The sequence below is a fragment of the Phoenix dactylifera genome, chromosome 15 (assembly GCF_051530095.1).
Source record: "Phoenix dactylifera cultivar Ajwa chromosome 15, Ajwa_hap1_PhDact_Kaust_v1.1, whole genome shotgun sequence".
Taxonomy (NCBI): domain Eukaryota; kingdom Viridiplantae; phylum Streptophyta; class Magnoliopsida; order Arecales; family Arecaceae; genus Phoenix; species Phoenix dactylifera.
Window position 1 is genome coordinate 17,415,477 of NC_143204.1, and position 12,024 is coordinate 17,427,500.

Genomic DNA, 12,024 nt, shown 5'->3' on the forward strand with positions numbered 1-12,024 from the left:
GATGCACTTGCCAGATGAGTTAAAAATTGCAGACGCTCATGAATGACTTTATGATCCCAATTAACCCGTAACGTGTAGGTCGGTGAAACTGGATAGGAGAGGCAAAGTTTGGAAAAGAGTTGTAGGAGACTGAACCATTTAGAGTGCTATGCTGGTGGTAAGAAAAAAAGAGACACCAAATTGCTCTTGCCTGGACTCCATGCGAACTCGATCGGTTGGTGAATGGCTAGCTAGGCACCTCCAAGCTTGAACATTAGCAAACAGAAACAGTCCACACAATCTGCTTACGAGGACAAAAATGCAGAAAATGACATGATATAATCATAACCAATAGCTCAAATGAAATTAGCGATAATCCGTCATGAATGCATCAATAAAGGAAGTTTACAATGGAATCTCACTCAAGTCATGCCTAGCGTTGATGTCCCTATAAACAATAATCTCTAAGAATGCTGACTGATGCATATGCTATACAGGAACTGGAATTCAGGTAGTTAGAGCTTTAGAACTTCTGGAGTTGTGGCCGCTTGGAGAGCAAATGATCTGTGTCGCAGATGCTATTCTGTTGACTGCGCATGCAAAGAATGAACTGTTGGATGATCACTGATCGCAAGCAGGATTTAACAGTATAGTGGCCAGTGAAGCAGAACATGATGCCTGGCTCAGCAAATTATTGGATAGATCTTGCATCAGACTGTAATTAAGAACCAGGAATGAAATTCTTGATTGCAAAATGACAAAATTATGCTAGATACCGGAAATCAAAACAAATATTAAAACTGCACTTTTACTACAACAAAAAGAAAGACAAATAAATGTGTAAGTTTTAAATAAATAAAAAAGATTGGAGGGATAATGGTAACTGCATTTTTCAGAAAAAGTCCAACTTTTATTTTCATGCTTGCAAAAGCCGGCTTTTTTTTTCCATCCAGAAACATTCCATTTCAGACTTTAATGGACCATGATGCCTCTGCTTTTTAGATTTCTCTAGATCAATCGATGCACATGTATTGGTAGTTAATGCACACACAATATATGTTGATGTATATGTAAAAATATTCTAAGTGTAGTCTTAGGGGCAAGGTGTAATGGTCTACAAAAGTTTTAGAAGGACCAAGTTATGCTAGTGGATATTTACTGCAAAATTCCATAATCACTAGTAAAACAAATTATTTAAAAAAGAAAATAAGTCTCCAATGCATCGCAGAATTATCAATGGAACTGTGTCTGCAGTTGCTTCAGAAATGTGAATTTATGGAAGATATATTTAAAAAATATAGCCACAAATATATCTTCTCAAACTAGTTTATCTACATCTTGCGACAATTCGGTGTATATTCTCGTGGACATCTTAGTGAAAAGGATGTCAGCCAAAATGTCAGTCCAGAAATATATAGGTCATTAAAGAAATAGTATCCTTGAAAGTTCTGAATTTGAGCAATAGTTTTTGTGCTCCAGTTTAAATGGAGCAGGCAATTGCAGTTTGAGATGCATTTTTCCAACAAGCAAGGTTACTAGGGGACATGCAAAACCAGTAGTAAAGCAATCATTGCTAGGCTTTCCATAAAAGAAACAACCCTTGTTTCATAGTCCTACGAAACCATAAAATCTCAAGGCAATAAATAAAACTAAGAATGTAAAGGTAATATCACTCAACAAAGGAGCTGCAAGAGGATTTTCAGAGTTTGATAGCTGAGACAAATAGTATTTTGTTGTCCGTTAATAGAATAAGTTCAGACATTTAATGTGAAAACCTATGCGAGTGTGTATTTAGTCTCATATCGGCTATGCAATTAGTATATCCTAGGTACTTATACAGGACCAAGGAACCTAAATTATACCTTCTGGCTAGCCTTTTTTTGGTGAGGTCTTAGATTGTTACAAATAGTATCAAAGTAGACTTGACCCATGGTCCATATGGATTTGGAAACACTGCAACACAGGTCTAGATTGGATTTATGGTACTTGAAATTGGACTTGAATGGATTGTATTTGTAATAACCCAGGACCTCATCTAAAAATGCTAACTGAAACAAAGGGTCAGTCGGAGATGGTATTGTGATGGGACAAGAACAAAAGGTAAGGCAATATGCCATGACAGATGCTTCTTTCAAGCAACTTTCTTGCATTTTCCATTTGTTCACTCTATGTGCAAGTATATAGCTACCAACATCTACTAGAGTCAACTGCAAACTTAAATAAGAAAAGACCATTTGGATGAGTGCATACTATGAGTCTCTTCTTTTGTACCATTTATGAATTTCAGGAAAATCTTACAACCTAACATGTATATGATTATAGAACTGAATCCTGATAACAGTCAAAAGTTCGGCACCCGGAAAATTCCTAAATATATATACCTATCGCATAAAAGTAAAGGAGAATAGTAAGCTGCTTACAGAGGTCTCATCGTTTAGACTTTTGCCTGCAAAGCAGGAATATTCAACTATGAAGAAGGACACTCTACTAAAAAGAGCTTTATAACTATCTAGCCATGTAACGGAATTTTAGATCTTTAATAATTTTTCCTGTGACAAAGGAAAGGAATTTTAGAAAGGCTGATATAATTGAATAGAATATGGATCATTACACTTAAGTACTTATGCCAGTAGAAGATTAGCATATTCAAAGCCAGTCAAAAGTTCCAGTTGTAGAATTGAAACATATTAACTACCGCACAATCGGATTATATCAAAATCAAGTTGGTGGTGGGTTGTGATCCCTCAAATGACAAATGCAACACATATTTCTCATATATTGTTATCCTGAAAGTCATAGCATATCAAAAGCAATGGAATATGCAAGAACAAGAAATCTAACAAATTAAAACATACTACATTATAAGAATTCTGAGACGGTCCAACAAAATGGAAAAGAAACTAGATCTTTCATGACAAACAACAATTAACACGGTCCAAAAGTTAGGGTTGTTCTTACATACCTACCTGGCTCATCTCCACATTGACCTTTCTGAATCAGCAGCTATCACCTTCTCAGACAAAAGTGGGATACGTCCAGTGGGTGCATTAGATACATCCAGCATTCTTTCTCGTGTCAACCGGTGTTCCTGCAAAGTATAGTTTGATACAAATCACGTAAGCTATAAAACTTAAGAAAAAAGTTTTATCGTGCCAGAATGTTAGTATATATTTGTCATGTTTATGCATTGCATCATATTCCGGAATGTCAATGTTGACAGCATTACATATCCACTATATGAACTCAATACTATCCAAATCAAGTCAAATTGTCATGAAAGCAATTGATAAGTGAGATTTATTTGATGTATAATCGTGCATCTTGGGCACCTCATGTGGGTAGGCCTAGGAGGCACAACTTTAGTAAACATCTTCCAGTATTAGGGAAAAAATTATACTGTATTGTAGAATTCCAGACAAGATTTTGATGCCTGGAAATTGTGAAGTTGTGTATGTGGGACTCCAATGAAACAATAGAATAACAATTGTCCTATCAAAGTAAAATATACATATAGCACATAACTTTAATTGCTTGTTTATTAATTTCAATAAAATATTCAAGTGCTTAAATTTTAGATCCATTGCAGCAAACATCCTCGGTGGATTTGCCAGCATTACACGTTGCTTCTCTAAAGTTTCAGAAAAAACCGATTAATTTCAGCCTCTATTTTCCTAGCAAATCCTTGTCCCCTTGTTCCTTCTGCCTTGATTCACTTCACTGGCTCTGATATTAGAAGATATGAATTAAAATAGCTGAGAACAGACTAAGATGATTTAGAACATCAGTTCTTCTTTGGAGGGATGAGTGACATCCCAGAACGGAAGATATTACAGAAATAACTACCTGGCTCATCTATTAAACTTGTAAATATAATATACGGCTTCAGAAAATAACTATCATCTAACAACTACCCATCATCAGTATTCTAATTTCTAACATTATAAAATGATACATCTAAGCTGAAATCCAGGTCTAAAGATTTTATATAACTTGGCTTGTCAACAAATCTTTGACCACAGTGTATAACTAGCTCTAGAGAGATCTCTTGCAAGATAAGTCTTTGAATAAAAGTATTGAGAGATTTTGTAATATATGTCTAGTCAAATTGTAGACAATAAGAATTAATGAAGTGGTATGGTATTTCCCATGTATGTGATGGTATATGTCATATATGACAAATCTACTCTTAACAAATAGAAAAAAACAATATTTCACCCTTAAATTTCAATTGATTGCACTGGGTTTTAAGGTTCCTTGTGTAAAATCCTTCAGTCATATTTTGTGTTAGAATCCATTGACTGATTGATTGTGCCAAACTTAGTCGGCCTTACTAAACTTCATCTTGATTGATTTGTGATTGATCGTGCCAAACTTGGTCATCCTTACCAAACTTCGTCATCCTCCTAGCCTATATAAAGGCTGCTCCTGTACATTGTAATAGATAGGCAGAAATAAAATTCTCCTCTTTTTCATTTTTTTAACATGGTATCAGAGCCACTGATCACGTAACCTACTGTTGTCGTCCTCTCTTCCGCCTTGCTGTCGTCCTCTCTTCCACCTTGCTGTCGTCCTCTCTTCCGTGGTTGCTGCCGTCGCTCGCAGATCTTTTGTTTCTCTTGCCTCGTTTGGGGGGTAGCCGAGGCTCCGGCCTCGGCGGCTTTCAAAGCTCCCTTCTTTTCGTCGAGATCCTGATAAAATCATAGCCTTTTTTCTTTCTTTTTTTTTCCCTTTAATTATTTTTTGTTATTATCCTACTATTTGTTGAGAAAAAAAAATCCGTGGGAGGCTTATGCTTCGTGGAGGGCTCACGGGTTTGGGTTGTGTATCCTCTCTTCCAAGGCACCATGCTTTCGGTGCTCCTATTTCTCCATGGAGGCGGCGGCGACGCGTGCCAAACCGTACCGTCAGAAGCTTGGCGTGTAAACTTGACGAGTGCGGTCTCGATCCGAACTCCAGCAGCAACGCGTCAAACCATATCGTCACAAGCTTGGCGGGTAAACTTAGCTGGCGTGGTCTCGCTCCAAACCCCAGCAGCAGCGTGTCAAACCGTACCGTTAGAAGCTTGACGGGTAAACTTAGCAGGTACAGTCTCGCTCCAAACTCCAGCAGCAGCGCGTCAAACCGTACCGTCAGAAGCTTGGTAGGTAAACTTGGCAAGCGCGGTCTTGCTCCCAACCCCAACAATAGCGTGTCAAACCGTATCGTCAGAAGCTTGGCGGGTAAACTTGGCAGGCGCGGTTTCGCTCCAAACCCAAACAGCAGCACGTCAAACCGTATCTTCAGAAACTTGGTGGATAAACTTGACAGACGCGGTCTCGCTCCAAACCCCAGTAGCAACGCGTCAAACCATACCGTTAGAAGCTTGACGAAGATAAACTTGGTAGGCGCGGTCTCGTTCTAAACCCCAGCAGCTCCTCTTCCTACTCTTGATCTAGTACGTCAATTTTTCGGTACATTCGTGATCCAATTTCTACAACTGATCAGCTTGCGGATGTCTTCACCACAGCTCATCCTCCTGGCATCTTTCGATCTCTTGTTTCCAAACTCAAGTTGGTGTCTACTTTACCACCTTGAGTTTGAGGGAGGATGTTAGAATCCCTTGATTGATTGTGCCAAACTTAGTCGGCTATACTAAACTTCACCTTGATTGATTTGTGATTGAATGTGTCAAACTTAATCGGCCTTACCAACATTTCATTTTATTCGGAGCAAGAAATGGTATATTAACTAAATTTAAACAAAATGGGAGCCAATCAAAACCTTCATGTTTCATTAAATGATGGTAAGCAAACAAAAGCCTGAGGGAAGGAGGCAAAGAAGGATAAGAAGAGAAATGTGCCTAAGAAGAAAAATTAAAATGATAATCTTTGAAGTTCATTCTCTAATAAAAAAGATAGCCTCGTTCGATAAGAAAAAAATCACTCTACTCGTTCCAAAAGAAAAATACACTCGACTCTTAATCTTCCTCAAATTACCATCAAAATCTAACTTCTCTATCTGAAACCTGCTTAATTTCTCTGCAGAGTTCATTTAAAAAGCATGTGGCATGATAGTGTACTATTTCTTACTAACTTGGTAAACAGCTTTCATTGATCATGTTGAGATATGGAAATTTGCATTCCTGCTAGTTAGGCTAAAATCACCACCGTAGAGGCATGTGATATCACGATGATGAAGCAAGCAACCATATCGATCTAAACTATGTCCATATTCTTGCCGCAGATCAAATGCCTTCTTCAATCTCACACTACCATTAACTATACCATCTTCTTCAACTTTACCTCCTTTATATCACCTTTATATTTGTATCTTAGCTTTGCTTCTTTGTTGATGACATGAGTCTAGTTCATATTCTACATCAGCAACACTAGCATTGCAGAAAATTACAGTTTCAACCTCTCCTTAATAATTTGTATCAGATCCTCTACAAGGAAAGGACCATGCTCCATCAAATAAACAATTGAACAGTTTCATCCTGTTGACATACTTTACAGGGTTCTGGTTATTATTAGCTGTTTAAGTGTTTTAACAGCTCATGAATTAAAGAAAAAAAACCCATAAGACTTCCCTGGAACTTGTGCACTTAAGAGGTGTGCAGTTCTAGTTAAATGAACCAAGGAAACGATTTAGAGATAAAACATACCGTGCGAAAAGGAAACTCATCTCCTTCAAGCATGTGTACAATCTGCCCCATCTTTGGTCGCTTTTGAGCATCTAAATCTACACATCGAAGGCAAACCAGCAATACCCTCTTCAAGGCTCTTGGCGAAGGCTGAACTTCCATCAATGGATCTACAACCTCCTCTCCACGTCTACTTCCTACCATTCCTTTAAACCATTCGACCAAGTTTACCTGCAAACAGATCCAACCACTTTCATGAGGCTAGGAATATCAGAATCACAATTGAAGAGATTTATGTAAACTTACCTCTCCGGGTGGTCTGCTATAGTCTACGGGACATCTTCCTGAAATTAATTCCATCAGTAGAACCCCAAAACTGTACACATCGCTACTTTCGTTGAGCATGCCTGTGCATGCATATTCAGGAGCCACATAACTGTGCAGGCATTCGGGACAAAGAAGTGTGTTTAGTTCCTCCGCTCATCATTGACAAATTTTCATCATACAAATATCATAGATAAATTATACTATAGAACAGAACAAGGCTACCAGTATTGATTGATAGACGTGCAAATGTGAAGAAGATAAAACATACCCAAATGTTCCCATTACACGTGTTGTTACAAAGCTAGAACCAGAGCCCAAGAGTTTAGCTAATCCAAAATCTGATACTTTAGGGTTCCAATGCTTATCCAGAAGAATGTTGCTGGACTTTATATCCCGATGCACAACTTTGGGCTCTAATCCTTCATGCAAATATGCTATTCTGAAACCAGAGCACCATTTCACGAAGATTAGGCAGTGCTAAAAGCTTGGCAAAAACTCTCGGGAAGAACATTACAACAGAGTAAAGATGGACAATAGAAATGCACATTTTTTTACCACTATGAACCAGAAAGTAATACATTGACCAGTTCTTGATCATGCTAAGCAATTACAATCACTTCAAGCATTGAGCATCAATTTAGCATTACTGGCATTTCTTGAAGGTTGGCCTTTTAAAATTGTAATCAAAATGTATGACAATGATATAAATATAACAAGTATGAGAAAAAAAAATGTTTTGGTAAACTTACTGAAACTCTCACTTCTGTTACAGAGTAATCATGAAGTGTGTTAGACATAATAATAACATGGAGATTAGTGAAGAAAACAAACCCTTTCGCTGTTCCAATGGCTATTTTCATTCTGATATCCCATGTCAGCGGACTGACAGGGCCAACATCTCCATGCAGCCACCGATCCAGATTCCCATTATCAATGTATTCATATACAAGCATCCTGAATTGGAAACAGCAAATATTTAGACAATGATTATTTGACATATTGACCGCATTTCCAGCTAAAATAAATTCACGCGAGAAATTCAGGCTACCTTTTAGCACCTTCTGCACAGTACCCAACAAGTCCCACAAGGTGCTTATGCCGTACTTTTCCGATGGCTTCTACCTCCACCTTGAACTCCTTCTCTGCCTGACCCCTAGAGAAGCCGCACAAAAATACGTATCCACAAAAGTTTACATAAAGGAAACTAAAGAGACACTCATATCTTCTTTGTTGCACCTTATTTCCTTTCAGTAGGGAAAAAAAGAGGAGGCCATATGGTTTGCAGAAACAGGAAAATCGCCTCTGATAGTACAACCTGTTTCTTTGTTATCCATTTCCTTGCTTTAGGAATAACATAATTCATCCTTTCCTCCACTTTCAACTAAGATGGAACACTTGCTTAAAGCCCAGTTGTAGGTTTAACAAATTGCAACTTAATGGTTTGCAACATCACAGGATAATCTACCAGTGCCTTCTTGAACTTACAACCCAACAAGGATCAAAAGTGCTACTGATGTTCTTATTTTGCAATTAAACACTGTAAAAAAAAATTCAGAAAAAAAGTTTATCTCCACCCAGTAAAATTATTTTTTTTCAGAAAAAAGGTTATATCCAGGAGTGCTCCTGTGATTTTTATGATCTCCAACATATAAAAATCTACGTCTAAAAGACAAAAACCTGAATCAGATGCAGACCGGAACTTTAGAGATTTCAGCCATTTTTGACTTAATTCGTGTTATTTTAGTTCTTTATCAGCATTATTTCGATAACTACGACTATAGCTTATAGAGGAATCAAAGAAGCAGAGCACCTCCATTTTGCTAAGTAGACAATGCCGGCAGAGCCATTTTTTCCCGTTTTAGTATAGAATAGAGCCGTACTCACTTGTTATTGAGAAGATTTTTGACGGCGACGACGGAGAGGTCAGGCAAGACTCCTTTGTAGACGACGCCGTAACCCCCCTCGCCGATCACATTCCCGGCGCTGAACGCCCCTGTCGCCGCCTCCAGCTCCGCCAGCGAGTACCACCGCCCCCACCCGATGTTCCCCATCCTCTCCGCCGCCTCCGACGACGACGCCCCCGACGACGACCCTCGCAACCTCTCCCCTTTATTAACCCCCACCAACCCCTTCTTCTCCTCCTCCACCTCCACCTCCCCCACGCCGCCCCCCGCCGCCTGATCGACAGAGATCTCCTTGGTCGACGAGGGGATGATGCCAGACGTATGCTTCACTCGCGACGCCGCCGCCCGCCGACGGAAGAAGAGAAAGGCGAGAATGGCGCCAGCCAGCAGCAGAGCGGCTGCGATCGCGACGAGGATGTAGACAGGGAGGCCAAGCACGGCCGTCTTCTCCGCCAGGAAGCCGCCCGAGGTGAGGGTTCCAGCGCCCATTTCCGGCGGAGCCACAGAGAGAGAGAGAGAGAGAGAGAGAGAGAGAGAGAGAGAGAGAGAGAGAGGTGTCTCTCTTTTGGAAGGTAGCAGGTGAAAGAGAGAAAGAGAGCTGCAACGAAGGCCTTCTGGCTTCAGTGCCGGGAAAGCGACGGTGGCACTACTGTTTGGAAATCTTTGGGAGCAAGCGTGATAAAAAAAGTTTATTTTATTGTTATTATTTTTTTCCTTTTCTAAAAAAAATAAAGAAAGTAGACGAGTAGGAAAATCGTGCTCCCTGGCCAACTGGGATTTCACACATCTCTAAAACGAAAAGTGAGACCTTTTACTCCTTTTACCGGCCGTCGAGTTTGGAAATTACCAACGGACAACCGTCGGTAAATTCAAGCGGAGTTAGGAAAATCGTGACAAGTGTAAACGAACTGCAGCTATATCTCTTCATGCACTTCTCAAATTGAAACTGTTCTCGTAGGTTCTGATATGAAAGAGTTGAGATAGGTTGATGCTACCTAGAACTTTTCTATTGATGGATGTTCTAATATCTTAGGTAATCATAGTGACTATTAGTATACATGGTTGCCTTTATGGTTATTACATGTTCTTAGACTATGAAAGAATCATGCAATCAAAAAAAAGTTTAGTCAATAATTAAAATATCAGTACTATGTTGTAGCAATATATTTTTGGAGCTAGCATGGCAAAACAAAAATAAAATACCATATGCCAGTATGATATCGATACGGGAGACTAATCAACATGGATAATTTACCACCTATTATGTGATATGATTAGTACAAATCAGCAAATATTCATACTTAAATTTTTGGTAGTGGTGCTAGGAATAAATCTTCCTAATTGGAATGTAGGAGCATTCAAGTTTTTTGCCTGTAGTACATGAAAACTCAATTGCTTCTGGCTAGAACAATCGAACAAGCAACTTTGTAAGCAACCATGTTGAACTTAAAATTCACCTCTAATTTTTATTAATAAAATTAAGTTTACTCAAAATTTATTGAGGCCATTGATGCCGAGCTAGGCTTAGCTTTTTCAAGCACCACTCATTTCACAGCTACTGTAATGGTAATATAAGTGAAAAAACAATGTGGTTACTCACTTACTCTCTATGTTTCAATCTGAGCATTTGAGCAAATTTATTCCAAAGCGCTTTGTAAATTTGAATTACTGGAGCGGATGGAATCCACCTTTTTGTTTCGGTTCGAGTCTCCAAACAAGGCGAGGAGAAGGAGCAGCAAGAATTTTTAAAAACCGTATTTATGGTTTATTTCAGAAAATACGTGAACCTCTAGACTCCGGACGACTACCGTATAGTACCGTTAGGAAAGAACTAGGTTGTCGAGCGCGTCACATCGAGACACGTCACGAGCAAAGTGAGTCCCGTCAAAATACAACACCGGCGCGATGGTTTCTTTTGAAACGTGGCAGCTAGGGAGTATGGAAGCCAGCAGTTGGAAGTTCGGAGACGGGTTCCACATCTATTGGCGTATTTATCAGCGAGCCAAGTGGGACGCGCCCGGTGAACGTTTGAGGATTGGGGCCCACTGGATTCAAATTTGGTAGCAGCAACCACAGGTTCGGTGCTGAATGGAGAAGAGACGCCACCTTGCAAGCGGGCCCTGGGGCCCGCCCATTCTTGGACTTTTCTGATGGCAGGGGAGGAATGCAAAGCTTTATCTATTTGGTAAATGTAGGGTTGCAATGCCAAGTTCTAGGCTGTCGAATCAAGATTTTAAAGATTTAAAGCCATGTAGCTACATTCTCCTCTCAGAAGTATCCTTCTTGACAAGTGCTAAGCCTCGAACAGACACTGCACAAAACTAACAGAACCACTGCCTATTGCCTGTCGCCTCTTGGTGTCTTCACTAGAATGGTGGCATTCCCACAGATCCAAAGAAATAATGAAAAAAATAAAAAGAAAGATTGTCCCGTGCTTAGGTTTTGTCTAGAAGGTGAATAAAGGCAGGGTGGGAGGCTGAGCATTCGCTATTGCGCGATATCCAGCAAGTGCTGAGGGAGTGTTGTGCCTTTCAGACCGTGTACATGCTTCATGAGGCGAACAGAGCTGCTGATTGGGTTGCTTCTTTTGTTTCTACCATTCAGGAGAATTCATCTGAACTGGGCATGCTTCTGTTCCTCCACCGCCGTGTAGTCTACTTTCTAGTAATTCAGCTGGCAGTGCTCATGTGAGATTAGTGTGAGCAGTCGATGTACTAATAATAATAATAATAATAATAATAATAACAAATAGAGGAGTGATATGAAACTAAAAGTAAAAGTAATAAAGCAATAGAAAATAAAGAGAAAGAAAACACAAGAGAGCATGAGATATAAATGGCTCTTTTATTCTTTCTTACTTTTCACCTCCCGATACAAGATTACATATCATCTATTTATAGGCCAAAGGAAAAAAGATCAAAGGCCATAAGATTAAAGGCCATAAATACATTAATTCATCATTAATGAAGAAATTGGAGGGTTACAAGAAGTTGAATAGTCATGGATGAATTCAGATGAATATCCATCTAGAGATGAAGATGAAGAGTCAAGATTTTATAACACTCCCCCTTGGATATTTATCTCTTAAGAATATGCCTCATTAAAACCTTACTAGGAAAAAACCCTGTGGGACAAAAATCCTAGTGAAGGAAAAAGAGTACAATATTCTCATTATATGCATTTCAAACTGTC

General features: G+C 39.3%; 1 protein-coding gene across 5 annotated transcripts; it reads right to left on the reverse strand.

Annotated features, from left to right (window-relative positions):
- Window positions 1–299: 299 nt before the first annotated feature.
- LOC103704241 (putative receptor-like serine/threonine-protein kinase At4g34500) lies at window positions 300–9,488 on the reverse strand. 5 transcript variants are annotated; one of them, XM_008787449.6, is made up of 8 exons: window positions 8,813–9,488; window positions 7,977–8,081; window positions 7,760–7,882; window positions 7,197–7,367; window positions 6,908–7,037; window positions 6,623–6,832; window positions 2,946–3,067; window positions 300–657 (listed from the first exon to the last, which is right to left on the reverse strand). In XM_008787449.6, the coding sequence occupies exons 1-7, from the start codon at window positions 9,319–9,321 to the stop codon at window positions 2,951–2,953; spliced, it is 1,365 nt and encodes a 454-aa protein (XP_008785671.1). In that variant the 5' UTR covers window positions 9,322–9,488; the 3' UTR covers window positions 300–657; window positions 2,946–2,950. The 5 variants fall into 5 exon arrangements, with proteins under 5 accessions (XP_008785671.1, XP_026659314.1, XP_008785672.1 ...); XM_026803513.4 differs by having other exon boundaries at window positions 300–569; window positions 2,942–3,067; XM_008787450.6 differs by having other exon boundaries at window positions 2,942–3,067.
- Window positions 9,489–12,024: the final 2,536 nt, after the last annotated feature.